The following is a 16,493-nucleotide window of genomic DNA, read 5'->3' as shown; positions in this document are numbered from 1 at the left end:
AGTCCCCTTTCTGGATCTACCCATCCATGTATATTCTGTTCATTTATGACATGAAGAACTTAGCTATAATAACTGTAGTGTGTGTGATACTCTTCACGCTATATTCACCATCATAGGTGCTGATACTGTAGGTGCCCCGGGGCTGGAGCAGGGGTGGGAAGAGGTGGAGAGTGGGTTGAGCACCCCCTGGGAGCTGGGGAAGTTGGCACTTCTGTTCACCATAGGGGTATGATTATGACAATTCTGATGCACCTTGTACAAAATGTGACATGAGAGGTGTCAATGGAAAAGTTGCGATTTGCTGAATATGATTGTCCTATTTGTATGAATGTATCATTCTGGCATCTGAAGTTATGAATATTTACTGTGCATCTGTATTTCATATGTGCTTGCTCCTGGCTAACACCCACAACTTTAAAGAAGCTAGACAGTGCTAATGGCGAAAACAATGGGCCATGAAAATGGCAAAAACAATGGGCCATGAAAAGGGCTTGTCCTCACCTGGGGGATGCTTCAGACAACCTATGGATAATGGCTGCCATGACTTACCAAGTATGCAGGGGTATGTGACTAGACTACTTGATACTGAACTCCATTTTGGTACCTGTATTTTCCCCCACAAACTGGGCTGGGAACTTGGCTTGGAACAAAGGAGTTCCCACCTGATGGAAGAAACTACAGAAGGGGGAAGTGACATCACCAAGGGGCCTCACTCCCCACACAACAGAACACCTGGAAACATCTTAGGAACAAAGACTGAAGTGGGAAAGGCCAGTCCCAAGCAGGGAAGAAGGGGGTATTTTAGCTGGAACCTCTCTATCATTAGTTCGTGCAAGGGCTGGCCAGAGCATTCATGAACACAGCTGGGTGTGGCCTCTGCCTGTGAATGTTTGTGGAAGGGCAAGCTTGGAGGGCTTTGCAATTTATCACATTACAGATGCTTTCACAACAGCAGTTAATGGATTCACTGACAATGCATATGACATCATATAGAGATCAAATGTTTGAACTTTATGTGTTAGCTTACCACCTAAAAAGTGAAAACGTAAGTTCCCTCTAAGCTGTGCAGCCATGCAACAGCCTATCAAGGGCCATGCAGGTGCTCAGGGCTGTGGTGGGGCACGCAAAGGTTCCTCTCCCGCAGCCTCAGCCCCACACCTGCTGCAGCCGGGGAGAGGCGGGAAGAGACATACTCTCCCAGCCCCAGAGCTGCCGCAGCAGGGAGAGGTGAGGAAGAGATGCTATTCCCCAGCTCCAGAGCTGCTGCAGCTGGGGAGAAGTGCCTTCCCCCTCTCCCCCCCCACCCCTAAGCCCAGGTGCTGCTGTGGTGAGAGAGGTCAGAGGGAGTCCTCTCTCCCCGCCGCAGCCCTGGGGTAGCCTGCAACCCAAACCCTTCATTCTCGGCCCCAGGCCAGAGCCCACACCCCAGGTGGAGCCCTCACCCCATGCCCTCCTGCCCTCTGCCCCAGCCCTCCCACACTCTGACCCCCTCAACTCCACCGCAACCACACATCACCTCCATATTGATGCACATAACAAAATTCATTTCTCACCTATTTACAAACATTCACTGTCTTATGTGAAGTCCTTCAGTGTAATTTCCAAAAGCCCTGCCTAATGTAGGCTCGCAATCTTTTTAAGGAGTCTTTTCCAAGGCCCGTTCTCCTACAGTCTTGGATGTAGCCAAATTTTGAAAATACTCTCTCCACATCAGCTGAGCCAGGTGAGACACTGAGGATGCCACATCCTTCCAGGTAAGTGCATATTCATTTAAAGTTTTACTGACACAAGCTGCAACTATTTGACTGTTTGCTGACTTTACAAACTCCAGATCTGCCAAAATGAGTGCAGGCTTCTCCACAACAAAATAAAAAAAAGAAAACAAAAATCACCAGGGCGGAGCTGTCAAGAATAACGGTGATTTGTCAAAAATTAAAGAACTAACTCTATTTCCCACTTTCTTCTCTTTAATTTTGTTGGTCAAAGCAACATCATTCTCCTCCAAATATTTCTTGGTCAGATTGATTGAATTTGACAAGGACATTGCAGCTGCAAATAAATTTCATATAAAGTTCACCCAAGTGTAAGCGGGGGAATAGTCCCGCTATTGTGGGGAACTTTCCTGGCTTCTGCACCACCCTGGTGAAGTGGGCTAGCGAAAGGATCTGAGTCCTTGCTCCCACTTCCTTTACCCAGAGGCCTCCCTGCCCTTGAGGACTCCCCTTCCACTCTCCTGTCTGGCAGAGCCCTCGTAACCCCAACAAGGTTGGGTCCAGGATTCCTGGGGGGCTCGACCCCCAACCCTGCTGTGGTCACCTAGAACAGGGGCTAGGGTGTCCCCACTCCGAGGTGCTCTCTCTGCACTGGGCACTTCTCTGACCCACTGACCATTACATACAAGTTAAAGCAAATGCAAGTTATTTAATCAACAATTAATTTTAAAAAGAATAAGGAAAAATGGGAAAGGTTAAAGGAAACACATCAACCCGCTCTGTGGCAGGGAATATCACAAACAGCGTCTCTGGAATGTCAGGGCAGTTCACAGTCTGTTCCTTGTAAGTCCCAGGCCGCCTTCTCAGGCCCTGGCTGTGCTGCAGGGATGCTGTGGGTTGGACACTTGCTCTGGCGGTGGCCACATGCTCTCAGGCTCTAGGTGGCAGGACCCTTCTTCCCAGCGTTGCCCCCGCCCCGTCGGGGTTACCAATCCCCCTCCGAGTCTGGCCTGCAGAGCCTCCTGGCTGAGGCGTCTCCCCGTGCTGGGCCCACTGCCCAGGGTCCCCCTCACTCTTCCCAGCTGGTCACGACACATGGCTCTGGACTGCTCCAGCCCCAGCCCCAGCCCCAGCTCCAGCTCCAGCTCCACTCTGCCTCAGCACGGCTGCTGCTTTGCCTCCTCTCCCTGGGCTGCTTCTCTGGCCCCTCTGGCTCTGGTTGCTGCAGCTCTGCTCCCAGGGCAAGTCTGCTCTCTCTGGGCTGTGCCTCTGGCTTTGGGGCTGCAGCTCTGCTCCCAGGACAGGGGCTGCTCTCTCTGGATCTGTCCCAGCTCTGCTCCCCAGCTCAGCTTGGGCCCCTGCTTCCTCCTTAGCTCGGCCCCACTCTTTCTGACCCAGACAATTCCAGGTCACACTGTTGGGGACACTGGGGCATGGCCACTAGGTAACTCGAGGGGATGGAAGACCACGAGTGTCGATGAAGCCCCCTCGCACTAGGCCCAGGTGTCCTTGCCCCCCTGCTCCCCGCCTGGAGGCACTCGCAGCAGCTCTGCGTACTAGGCCCAAGTGTCCTTGGCCCCCCCGCCTGGAGGCACACACAGCAGTTATGCTAAGGATCTGCAACAATATGCTGCAGAGTCAGACTGCCTGAAGCTAAGCAAGGCCAAACAGGGCAGATATGGAAGAACAATGCTGAATAAAGCAGCTTTATGTATAGTTTAACAAATGATACAGAGAAGCAGGGAACTAGCTGGGAACTGGATTGGCTGGCTATATGGATACTTGGGGCAGCTTGCTATTGGATAATTATGCTGGGAAAAAGGATGTATAAAAGCCTGTGTGACTTCCTGCTCTGTGTACAGGATTTGAGATTCAAATCTCCCTGTACCTATTTGAAGCTTCAAATAAACTTTTCTGCTTCTCCACCCCGTTGTGATTATTGGGTGTAGCACACCGGGTAACGAACCAACTCAAGCTGTTGTTCAGCCTCTCGGCACTGGGTGCTGGCAACAACACGGAGGACGGGACCTCCCTGGCCTCCTGACTCCCTGATTAGCCTGCCCGCCCTGTCATTCAGGCTGACCTGGAGCATTGGCCTCTCCCCATTGTTCCCGGGGACTATCAGTCTCAGGGTCCTGATTTCCCATAGACCCTTCCCCTTTTAGTACTGGGAGCTAGCCAACCAAAACACCCCCACTGAATGTTAATAAAGGGGCAACAGTCCCCTTACAAAAGGACCAAGAGCAAGGCCCAGTGGCTGCCCTGAAAAGTAGAGGGCACGTACAAATTCACTTAGTACATCATGTTGATCTTGCTCTTTCTGCTGTGACCAGATGAATGCTGATTCCAATGTTTGCTTGTTTCTATTTTTGCCTTCTTGTTTTAGAATTGTGTCATTTGCTCTCCAAATGTTCTTTAATCTGGTCGGCCTGAGTGTCAACTTCGATGCCACACCATCTGCAGTGCATACACTCAACTTCAGCCTTTTCTCCTGTTTGTTTTTTTTAAAACTTTCAAATACTTCTTCATGTTCTGATACAGATTTTCATTTTCTTCCCATTTTAATGGATCAAATCTTTAAATCACTATCTGGTAACCGCTTGAAATGTGTACATGGTGAGCATGAGATTCATCAGTAAGTTCAGGTGCGCTTGCGTGTGTGCCTGTTTGTTGGTTTATTGTATGTATCTTCTAGACCAGCGATGTCCAATAGAAATTTGATGCTAGCCACACTGCTAGCCCCACTTGTGGTTTTGAATTTTTCTTATTCGCCACATTATAAAAAAGCCACATGCATTAGCCACAATTCAATAGCCGATTCGCCACATGTGGCTAGTGGCGAACGTATTGGACTCCGCTGTTAGACTAATGCATAGGCTTACTTGACTAACATATTATTATAATACATATATCTCATTCAAGGTAGTGTATTATCCTCACAAAAAATGATTTTTTATCATTTGAATGATACAAAAGTAGGGTGAAAATTGGAAAAAAATTGAATAATATGTTTTGTAAAGCCCAGGATTTTTAGGGGGGGGGGTTAAAAATCGGTTTAAACTGAAAATGAAGGGACTTAGGCATTAGTAAACATATTACCTTTATTTTTCTTGAAACCATTTCTGACTTATGTTTCATTACTTGTAGTCATTTAAAATCTCTCTTTGTAGTTGATGAACTTGTTTTAATCTAAACGACTGAGTGGATTGAAATGTTTAGGAAACTCCACTTGGGGTGGCAAGTTATGAACATATTATTATTATGTTGCATTAATGTTGCTGTGGGAACTTTAGAATTAGTTCAACAGCTAAAGTGAATTTTAAGCTACTCCATCAATATGGAGATTTCCTAGTATGGATGCAGCTGAAAGAAATCTCTAAGCAAGTTATATTCCTAGAACATAAGAATGGCCATACTGGGTCAGACCAAAGATCCATCTAGCCCAGTATCCTGTCTTCCGACAGTGGACAGTGCCAGGTGTCCCAAAGGGAATGAACAGAACAGGTAATCATCAAGTGATCCATCCCCTGTCACTCATTCCCAGCTTCTGGCAAACAGAGGCTAGGGACACCATCCCTGCCCATCCTGGCTAATAGCCATTGATGGACCTATCTTCCATGAATTTATCTAGTTCTTTTTTGAACCCTATTATGGTCTTGGCCTTCACAACATCCTCTGGCAAGGAGTTCCATAAGTTGACTGTGTGTTGTGTGAAGAAATACTTCCTTTTATTTCTTTTAAACCTGCTACCTATTAATTTCATTTGGTGACCCCTAGTTCTTGTGTTATGAGAAGTAGTAACCAACACTTCCTCATCTACTTTCTCTACACCAGTCATGATTTTATAGACCTCAATCATATCTCCCCTTAGCCGTCTCTTTTCCAAGCTGAAAAGTCCTAGTCTTATTAATATCTCCTCATACAGAAGCTGTTCCATACCCCAATCATTTTTGTTGCCCTTTTCTGAATCTTTTCCAATTCCAATATATCTTTTTTAAGATGGGGCGACCACATCTGCACACCGATTCCTGCCATAATAGAATGAACTTGTACAGTGAGGTACAAGTGTTGAGATTCAGAAATGTGCAGCTCTGCAGCCTGCCCAGGTGCCTGAAGGATTCATTCCTGCCTTTCAAGAGGAGCAGAGACCTGAAAAGAGAAACTTGTCACAATTGTCACTTTTAAGAATAAAGAGTTTCAAATTTGGTGTTTGACTGCCACTGGTCAACAACTTGCTAATACTGCAAAACTTGCATGAACATCATTGTACTGTGCTGGTTACACTCCCAATGCCAGTATGGTGCAGCATCAAGAGTGCGCATGGCCCCATGATATTGGCACTTGTGCAACAAACAGACCCAGGAACTGAAGATGAATTAGGTAACTTCATTTCTGTGAATAAGGTATGTCCCAAGTTCAGAGAGAACTGCAGCTTTGATCCCACTCCTGGTCTTCCTTGAGAGCTCCCACTTAAGGTTCAAGCTCCCAGCTGCCACCGCCCTCAGCAGAGACCTGTGTCTCTCTCCCACCAAATGGAGGTTAAGGCTTGCTGTTAAGGCTGCACTTCGCTGTGATTTCCCCAGCAGGTCTGCCTGGAATCCAGCACTTGTGGTTAATCTTTCTCAAGGAGCTACAACAACATATCCAAAACATTACAGAGGAAACATATAGAAAACAATCCTAGTTCCTATACACATGCTAAAAGCTTACCAGAGGTCACCCTCAGTCTTATGGGCTCCTACTAAGCCCAGGGGTTGGGGGTCCCTTGGGCAGAAGGCTCGGTCTGTTTGCTGGATCAAAAGAAGGCCCCGCCTTAGTTCAGGCTCAGCCTTGTGATGCCAAAAGCCCTTTCCTTGTCTGCTGATCTCTGGAAAACCCAGTGAGTACCAGTACATTAAAACCTCCCTTGGTGGTGGGACCTCTCTGGTTGTACATCCTGCAGCAATATGCTCACATTACCCAGGCAAGGTGTTTTGACATTCTGGCTTTAAAGGGAAGTCAGACATATTTCAATTCCCACTTCAAACATCTTGCATGATAAAGGTTCCTTTCAGGGAGGAACATGAGGATCAATTAACCTTGCACAAGACCTTGGATTTCAGATACTTATATATTCATCGACCAGAGAAGACAATATACAGCAATGCTTAACAGCAGAACAAGTCCAGAAACCAGCCAGCGACTCTTAAAAATATTCCACATCATTGCTGCACTACAAGACAATTTACAAATGAATGCATGGTGCTGACGTAGAGGAAACACAGGCTTGCTTGTCTGTGTATTGAGGGTCCAATGGTTGATTTCTGCATTATGCACAATCAACAGATCAGGTTTTATCTTCTGCAAAACTTTCAACTCCTTTGTTGTATTTTCATTTACAAGATTGACAGACAAGCTGTGAAAAGAAAAATGAACCATCAGTTTCATGTATAGAGTTGCTCAAATGCCTGAGATTACAAACTTTCTGAAAGAAAAGACACGGCACACCTATATTCAATAAGAAATGCTCTAGGACAGCGTCCTGAAACACATTAAGTGCATTGCTGCAGAGCAATATATTCTAACTGTACACTTAAAAAATACAATTGCCAAAAATCTTTATCAAGCTAGAGTCAAGTTTGTAGATATGTTCCAGTAACTTAATAAAAACAAATCTTAATAGAGCACTGCAATTTTAAAACCACACATGCCAGAAAATCAGTGCTAAAGTTACAGTAAGAAAAGACAACTTTGGAAAGTGTAGAAATGCAGAACCTAGGGCCCGCAATAACCTTCACTTTGCCCTCCTGCCCTTGCCATCCTGTGCATCCTCCATGTCAGGCCGATGTGCGTCTACAACAAGCGTCACAGATCAGGGCGACTGCACCTGTATTCTGCCTCTGTGATCCAGCAAGGTCACCCATCCTCAGGCTTCCAGCTCCCCAGCCATCACCTCCCATGGGTGGAGACTAGGGTTGCCAATTTACTAATCAGACAAACCCAAACACCCTTGCCCAACTCCAGCCCTTCCCTGAGGCGCTGCCCCTTCCACGAGACCCCGCCCCACCTCACTCAATCCCCTCTCCCTCTGTCACTCGCTCTCCCCAACCCTCACTCATTTTTCACTGGGCTGGGGCAGGGGGTTGGAGTGTAGGAACAGGTGTGGGGTGTGAGCTCTGGGTGGGAGTTTGGGTGCTGGAGGGGGCTCTGGGATGGGCCATGGGTTGGAGTGTGGGAGGGGGTGCTGGGTCTGGGAGGGGGCTCAGGGCTGGGGCAGGGAGTTGGGGTTCAGGACGAGGTGTGGGGTGCAAGCTCTGGGGGTGAGTTTAGGTGCTGGAGGGTTCTCAGGGCTGGGGCAGGGAATTGGGGTGCAGGAAGGGGTGCGGGAGGAATTGTGGGGTCCTGGTTCCAGGAGGAGGCTCAGGGCTGGGGCAGGGGGTGAGGGGTGCAGGCTCTGGTCAAGCAGTGCTTACCTCGGGTGGCTCCCAGTCATCAGTGCAGTAAGGCTAAGGCAGGCTCCCTGCCTGCCCTGGCCCCACACTGCTCCCCGAAGCGGCAGGCACATCCCCACAGCCCCCGGAGGGGCACCAGGGAGTCTCTGTGTGCTTCCCTCACCTACAGGCACTGCCCCCACAGCTCCCATTGGCCACAGTTCCCAGCCAATGGGAGCTGTGGGGTCGGCACTGGGGGTGGGTGGGAGCAGCACGTGGAGACCCCCTGGCTGCCCCCTGGGGCTGCAGAGACATGCCAGCTGCTTCCAGAAGCAGCATGGGACAGGGCAGGCAGGGAGCCTGCCTTAGCCCCACTGCGCCACCAGACTTTTGGCAGCCTAAAATCTCCCAGATTGGCTTCAGTAGCTTCCGGAAGATAGAGCCCGATTCAGGGAGACTCCTGGCAAAAATGGGACGGTTGGCAACCTTAGTGGAGACAGGTGTCTCTCCCTCCTGACATGGGTGTTTCCAGACTGCACTGCTCCCTGCCTATAATGTGATATCCCCAGCAAAGCCAGGCTGCCTAAGCAGACCTGTTTTGCTTTTCTCCTCAGAGATGGTAAATGGTATAATTGCTACAGTTAAATTACCATGCAGCTCTTTCTAAGCAAGCACATTTATTTTTAGGTAAAAGGATTACAGAGAAAACATATTAAAAACAGTAAGAGAACCTACACACATGCTATTAAGCTTAGCAGGTATCACTCCCTTGCTTCATCGAGGACATTGTTGGTGATTAGTCCTTCAAACCCCACACAGTGTGTTTTCCTGTGGCATGGTAAATGAGGGGGAGCAGGGTAGCTCCCTTTTATGGACACCCAGCCAGTCAGTTAGCTATAAAAATCCTTCTCAGTAGCTGTTCTCTACTTGCCTTACCTGTAAAGGGTTAAGAAGTCTCACTGAAATTCTTGGGTAAGAGGAAATGAGTGGGCACCTGGCCAAAAGAGCCAATGGGAAGGCTAGAAACTTTTAAAATTGAGAAAAAACGTCCCCTTTGTCTGTGTTGTTGCTGTTCTTTCAGCTGGATAGACAGGGCAGCAGGGTATGCTGTAAGGTTTGGGCCAGGTATGAAAAATCATCAGCATCATACCTAGAAACTACTCATTTGGAACCACAGATATGTAAGTAGATCAGGAAATGTTTAGTTGGACGTGATCAGGTTTATCTCTTTATTTTGGACTCCTCTGTGCTAACACTGGTGCTTTTGTTTTGTTTTTGTAACCTTTAAGCTGGACCCCAAGAAAGCCATTCTTGGTGTTTAATCCTTTCAGTTGCTCTTTTAATATCTAGCAACAAGCTGATTTTCCAGATGTATTTTCTTTCCCCATTTTTTAATAAATTTACCTTTTTTAAGAACATGACTGGAGCCCTGTTTCTTAGGAGGTAAGAGGTCTGGGCACATGTTTTTCAGATAGCTGGTGGAAACAGATGATTTATTTTTCTTCCCTTTTCTCGGCTCTTCCCCGGAGGAGGGGTGAAAGAGTTAGGGGTACCCCACAGGAAGGCATTCCCAAGTGCACCTGCCTGGGCTCTCAAAGGAGTTTTGCACTTGGGTGGTGGCAGCATTTACCAACCAAGACCAGGGGGATCCATAATCTTGGGAGTTTAATACAAGCCTGGACTGGCAAGTATTAATTTTTAGAATCCTTGCGGGCCCCCACCTTCTGCACTTGAAGTGCCAGAGTGGGGAATCAGCCTTGACATGTGGTCACAAGTTCATCATAGCTTCAGCTCAGAACAAGTACATTCGTGAATATATTAGTTACACCTTTACAGAGAGTTTGTCTTTGACCTGTCCTCATGCAACAGGTGATCAGCAGACAATAAGTCCCCCACTTAGGGTCATGCGTCAAAGACTTAGTCCATAGGTGGAGCTTTAGAATCCTCTCCTCCCATGTACTTTCTAGGAGTTCAACTTCACATATATTGTCCCAAAAGATCATTTGTGTCCGCTACCTTTGTCAACATAGTCTTTTGGAGCTCACAGTACTTCCCAGAGATTGCATTAATCCTATCTTCCTCCTGAAGAAGTTCCATACAATCCCACAATACATAAACATTTGCATTTAATATAACTAACTACTAAAATACTTAAACTTAATTTAATAAGGTTTGTCCAGGATATTGCAGAAAATTGCCATAACTATCAGAGTGTACCTAGATGTCTTGATCAAACTCAGATAACTTAGCAGCTCAATCACGAACATCTCAAACCCCATGTGACTTTGGTGTTTTATCTGCAGACTTCTCCAACACGTTTGATTTCACACAGCTGCATGTACATAACTGAGTAGCAAGGGGTGACAAAGTATGAGATATTCACTACAGTAGGGAGCTGAAACATAAGAGTGAATGGTCAAAATGATTGTCAGTAATCCAGGGCCTGACATGAGGGACATTTACTAGGGAGAGGGAGGGAACTTGGAGGCATTTGGTGCATAGGCATAGGAAGTGTCACACCGCTGCTTTGCATTTCCATCTTAGGATATCATCATACTTTGCAACCATGCATCAATTTATCACTTTGAAAGTCATAGAAACTAGATCAGAAAAGGGCACTCTTCTTCTGAAATGGGAGTGTCCACACAGGGCTTTAGCTATGCATGTAGACAAGCCCACAGAGAGCACCTTTCAGAGGTTTTCAAAATGCTCTTCGTCATTAGGCCCCATGAACAGTCTATCATCCTAGTAACTCCAAGTGCTAGGAATACTCTGTTACATGGTCCATGGCTCGCTGCTAAATAGCAGGTGTGAATGCTATTTCAAACACTAGTCTGTTATATTGAAATATGTTAATTGTGAGGTGGTACTTGTCACTGTCTTCTGCCTCTATTTCTGGGTATGCTTGGGAGAGGTTGATTGAGGAGAAATGCTTACCACGGGCAAATATATAATCTATTCTAGGTAATGGATACTTATCCATATGCAATAATGGATTAATAGTAACCTTGATATCACCACAGATCCAGCCAGCCTTTCATCCACAACTTTTCATCACTATAGGAGTGCTCCAGTCACACCAGTTAACCTTGAAATAATTCCAGAGTCCTATCAGTACTGAAATTCTGCTTCAACCTTTGGCTCTATCACAAAATGTACAGGATGAGCTTTGCAAAAATGTAGGAATTTCTCCCCCTGCAAGGACACTTGTTGCTTTGGTAGGTTTTAAGGTCCTGATACCATCCTGAAAGACATCAGCTGCCTTGACCAGAAGTTCACTAATTTTTGATTTGGGCTGGAGTTCACAATTTCTTTTTAACAAAACCTACAGGCATTTTATGCTTTGCCAGCCCACCTGAATCTCTCTGTCATTCTCTACCAAAAAATGCACAACCAGCTCCCATCACAAAATAGAGGTTACCATAACTGTAAAGAGCATGTGCTAATCTTCACTGTAGTAAACATACAGAGGGAGATTTCCCCTTGTGATGGGATGTACCAACTCCATACAGGGAGAGAAGCGGTTAATGAGAGCCTCTGGCAAAATTAGCCTCACCCCACTACCTCTGCAGTAGGCGCCATGCTTGGACGAGGGAGTTAAAAGGGCTGAACCTGGCTCAGGTGGGCTGGCAAGGAATGCTGGTTCTCACTCGGTGAGAGATGCCTGGCTGGAGCCAAGGAGCTGGGGTGCATTGTTGGCAGGCAGGCCTGCAAGAGGGAGCCCAAGGCAGTTGGGAAGGAAAGCAGGAGGAAATGAGTCCACCCAGGATTCTCTGTGCTGGTGGAGGGCCCTGCAGGGAGCAGGAAGACTCCTACTGAGTCAGAGCCTACCCTGCCAGGGAGCAGAGAGAATTGGCCTGCAATGGAACTAGCTGGGCAATATGCTGAGAGCCTGGGAAGAGGCTGAGGCAGGAACATAGGTGCCTAGGGAACTTTTACCTGGAAAACAGGCGCTGAGTACCTACAGGGTTTGGCAGGAGTTTTGTGGGTCGCAGTGGAGCCAAAATTGGGACTTGGGTTCCTAAACATGGGGTTAAGGTGCTTAAGTAGCTTTGTGGATCCTACCCTAAGTATTTACCCATACTAAGACTAAAGTCATTTTTTTAAATGCTGTTTGTTTAGTAATTAAGCCAATAAATAATGAAGCAGCATGAGAGAGAAAAACAATGATGGAGGATGATATCACATGTGCAAAGAAACTTGGAGCAAACACACTCTTTAAAGCTCATAAATACTACAATTTGCCTTTAAATCTCTACCTTGGATTCCAGCATGCATTACTTCACCAAATTTAGCATTAGAGAGTGACTGTAATAGGAGCAGGAGCATGTTTCTACACCCAAGGAATAATTAGTGACTACATTAATTTGAAACCTTCAAGAGCCTCTTGTTTTAAGGAAAGCAAGAGTTACAGTTACTTACTAACTGTAAGGGAGAGTTTGAGCTTCCATAGTACAATGATAGATGCTTTTGCAGTAACTAAAGTGATGTGAATAAATGGAAGTTTGTTTATTCAGTCAGTCCATGGAACACACAGAGCAAACGAGAATTGGCTTCACATGTGGGATGTCAGCCTGTGCTCTCAATAAATGTCTAATCATGTCCCACTGTAAGTGGTGGGAGATGGACAGGCCCCGATGTTGTCCTGATCCTGATTTCAATGGGAGCTGTAAGTGCTCAGTATCAGGCCCCAAGTGAACATAGGAACTCATACAATTTACCCCTTTGATCATTCCCATTGGTTAGATTTTTCAGCAGATAGAGTGCAGCAGGGGGCACTCTGTGCGGAGTACTGTTTAAAAGTAATGCTTGCCTAGTATTGACTGAGATTTATAACAAGAGCACAGACATCTGACTGATACCTTATAGCACACAAGTGACATAGAACACAGGTCCCTCCCCTGAACAGTTTATAATCTAAGGCCCCGATCTCGCAGTCGAATTTGCCCAGCTGGACCCTTTACCAGAACAGAGCTCCACTGACTTCAATAGGACTCCACACGGATGTAAAAATCTGCTTACCCGGATCCCCTGTTGGAGCCTAAATGATGGACGTAACAGACAAGTGAGGATATTACACTAGGGAAGGGTGAGGAAGGACTTGGGTTACAAAGCAAGCTCGATTACTCAGTGTAGGTACATGCACAGACATGGCTTTGGGGGATTTAAATGCTGTGGTTTGATTTGGGGGTTTTGTTTTTTAGAGATTACAGTGCAGAGACACTGTTTTGTAGCAGATGCTGAAAAGTGAGTTTTCGTGAGAGATTCAAATGAGGCGAAGGAGGGGACTTGACAGACAGATTTTAGAAGGGGTGTCAGGGTTTCTTCCCCACTCTGAACTCTGGGGTACAGATGTGGGGACACGCATGAAAGACCCCCTAAGTTTATTCTTACCAGCTTAGGTTAAAACTTCCCCAAGGCACAGATTCCTTTCTTGACTTGGGATCGCTGCCACCACCAAGTGATTTAACAAACAATCAGGGAAAGGACCACTTGGAGTCCTATTCCCCCCAAATAATCCCCCAAGCCTACACCCCCTTTCCTGGGGAAAGCTTGAGCATATATCCTCACCAATTGGTTACAAAGGGACTACAGACCCAAACCCCTGGGTTTTAGAACAATGGAAAAATCAGTCAGGTTCTTAAAAAGAAGGATTTTATTTAAAGAGAAAAGGTAAAAGAATCACCTCTGTAAACTTAGGCTGGTAGTTAACCTTACAGAGTAGCAGAAAATTCAAAGAGCACAGAGGAACCCCCTCTAGCCTTAGTTTCAAAGTTACAACAAAACCGGGATAAACCTCCCTCTAGCAAAGGGAAAATTCACAAGTTGAGAAAACAAAGATAAACTAACACGCATTGCCTGGCTGTTACTTACAAGTTTGAAATATGGGAGACTTGTTCAGAATGGTTTGGAGGACATGGATTGATGTCCGGTCCCTCTTAGTCCCAAGAGTGAATGGCCACAGAAAACAGAGAACCCAAAACAAAACCTCTTCCCCACCCCAGATTTGAAAGTATCTTTTGTCCTCATTGGTTCCTTTGGTCAGGTGCCAACCAGGTTACTTGAGCTTCTTAACCCCTTACAGGTAAGGAGGAATTTAGGCTACCCCTATGGTTATGACAAGGGGGCTCCAAGAACAAGGGACAGCCTGAAAAGGAAGCATCTCCTTATGGTGGGGCTCCCACTCCGTATGAAATGCTACTGCTCATGTTTCACTCCTGTTCAGTTTGGTGTAAGTAGCAGCGCATCAGGCCACATCCTTGCCCCCCATCAACAGCTGCTTTGTGCTTTGCACTAAGACGACATTAGGAGCTAGATTCCCATAACACAGGGCTAAGAAGAGGGAGAGAGAGAGATGCAGCAAGAGGAACCAGTCGAGGGCAGTTTGGGAGGGAGGCAAGGGGAAAACCATGAAGGACAGTTGGATAAAACCCAGATTGTATCCAAAATTTGCCCCGATGGTGTGCAATGAATGCTAGTTTAGATGGATGGAATGAATTCACACAGTGGGTCTGAGTAGGACAAACAGGCATTATGTCTGTGAATTAATGTTAATATAATCTATGGGTTGTTTTATAAATGGTGGCAGGTCTGCGTAGTACCAAAACAACTCAATCTTTTTCAGTGTTTTCTCTTTCTGATGCTCCTGTGAGGTATGGCAGAGCTACTATCCCCATTTACACATCTGAGGCACAGAGAGATTAAGTGACTTGCCCGAGGTCACACAGGGGGTCTGGCAGAGGAGGGACTGGAACCCAGGTGTCCCAAGCTACTGCCCTAATCCCTAGACCAGCCTTCCTCTCTAAAAGCTAATTAAGTGTGTACAACAACTTTCTTGTGGAAACAACCCCCTCACTCTCACTATCCTGAATCTCCAGGAGATTTACACCAGAAATGCACATGTGCAGACAAAAGCTCCTTTCGATAATAGGAGGAGCCAAAAATGCAGGCCCGATAACCACCCCTCATAATGCCCTCTGTTCATTCCTTGCCTCTGCAGCAGCATCAGCAGCAGTGGGAAGGGATATTATGATCCCTGAACCAATGGTCCTGCTACTGCTGTGTGGGGAACACGAGGAGTAGCACAAGAGTGAGAGGAATCTGCTGGCTGCAGGTCAATATTGGCCCAAGCAATTCCTCAGGCAAATGCTGACTAAATCTGCAGAGGGAATATTCATAGATTCTAAGGCCAGATGGGACCACTATGATCATCTAGTCTGATCTCCTGTATACCATAGGCCAAAGGACTTCCCTGCATTAAGTCTCTGAAAGGGACTGTTTAGAACATCCCAGAACCACAGACTGTGTGTGGGGGGGGGGAGGGGGGATATTTAGGACTGTGTGAAGAGCTGGGCATTTAAAAAACATATTTACCATTCCAACATTCCACAGAACTTGCTTCCATTCCTTCCTATCTGCCTTTCATCTTCTCTAGTCTTCTTTTCTCTCTCGTCCCTCTCATTCTCAATGACTTGTTTAAGCACTTTTCTTTCTCCCCTTCAGTCTTGAGGCCTAGATACTTAAAAACATTCACTTGTAGCTGTAGATTTAAAACACGTGGCTGAGTGTTTATGTGAGCTGCAAATAACACGTAAGCTAATGCTCTCCTCTGTCTCTTTTCACTCTACCTCTCTTTTTCTGTTTCTGTTTGTTTGTCTTTGTCCCAGGATTATTTGTGGTAATGGTGGTAAATTATTTGAATGAATGAAGGTTCTTTTAATTAAATTGTGAAAGGGTCTGAGACTTGTGTTCTCATTCCTGCTTATTAAGTGAAAGAACTGGAGGTTTTAATGACAATATGCAGCTTCCGAGTGCACTAAGAGACACTATATCATCCAAGTTTTTCACTAGTAAATTGCAGCCTATCAGCATAGCAGTAAGAGAAAAACGAGAGCCAGTTCTTGGGTTACGGGCATGGACAGTAACCGCACGATTCTAGTAAAGAGACCTTAATCCTGACACTGTGTTAATAACCACAGATAACCAGGGTCACAGGTTCAAATCCCAGCTGTAACTTACCACAATTTCTGCAGTTTGCAGTTTTCATGTTTCAGTCCTTCACACAGCTGCTTCACCCCTGAATCTTCCATTTTTTTCTCACATACGTCCAGTTCTCTCAGGGCCTGGTTTGTACCAAGAGCAGAGAAGAGCTCCCCACAACAAGCAACTGTGAAATCACAACGACTCAATCTGCAGGCGCCAAAGATATAAAGAGGAAATTGTTTATTTTTGCCCCATTCACTGCTGTCAGTGGTGTCTAGGAGGAGATTTTCTACTCTAAACATGCAGAGATGAATCACAATACTCCTACTGGCATGACAGCCTCCTGAGGAAATTCATTTCCATGTGCACCTGTTGTCAGTTCCTGTGT

General features: G+C 46.2%; 1 protein-coding gene across 1 annotated transcript in view; it reads right to left on the bottom strand.

Moving 5' to 3' along the window:
• LOC141989731 (NACHT, LRR and PYD domains-containing protein 3-like) overlaps positions 1-16,493 on the bottom strand; it is an 82,017-nt gene that overhangs the window by 5,871 nt on the left and 59,653 nt on the right. The window contains exons 11-12 of the mRNA XM_074956656.1: positions 16,142-16,312; positions 6,921-7,107 (exon numbers count right to left, since the gene is read on the bottom strand). Coding sequence (XP_074812757.1) covers positions 6,921-7,107; positions 16,142-16,312 — 358 coding nt within the window. The remainder of the gene's footprint in view (positions 1-6,920; positions 7,108-16,141; positions 16,313-16,493) is intronic.

The sequence above is a fragment of the Natator depressus genome, chromosome 6 (assembly GCF_965152275.1).
Source record: "Natator depressus isolate rNatDep1 chromosome 6, rNatDep2.hap1, whole genome shotgun sequence".
Classification (NCBI taxonomy): Eukaryota; Metazoa; Chordata; order Testudines; family Cheloniidae; genus Natator; species Natator depressus.
Note: the sequence above shows the minus strand (reverse complement) of the source record. Positions and strands in the feature narration are given on the sequence as shown.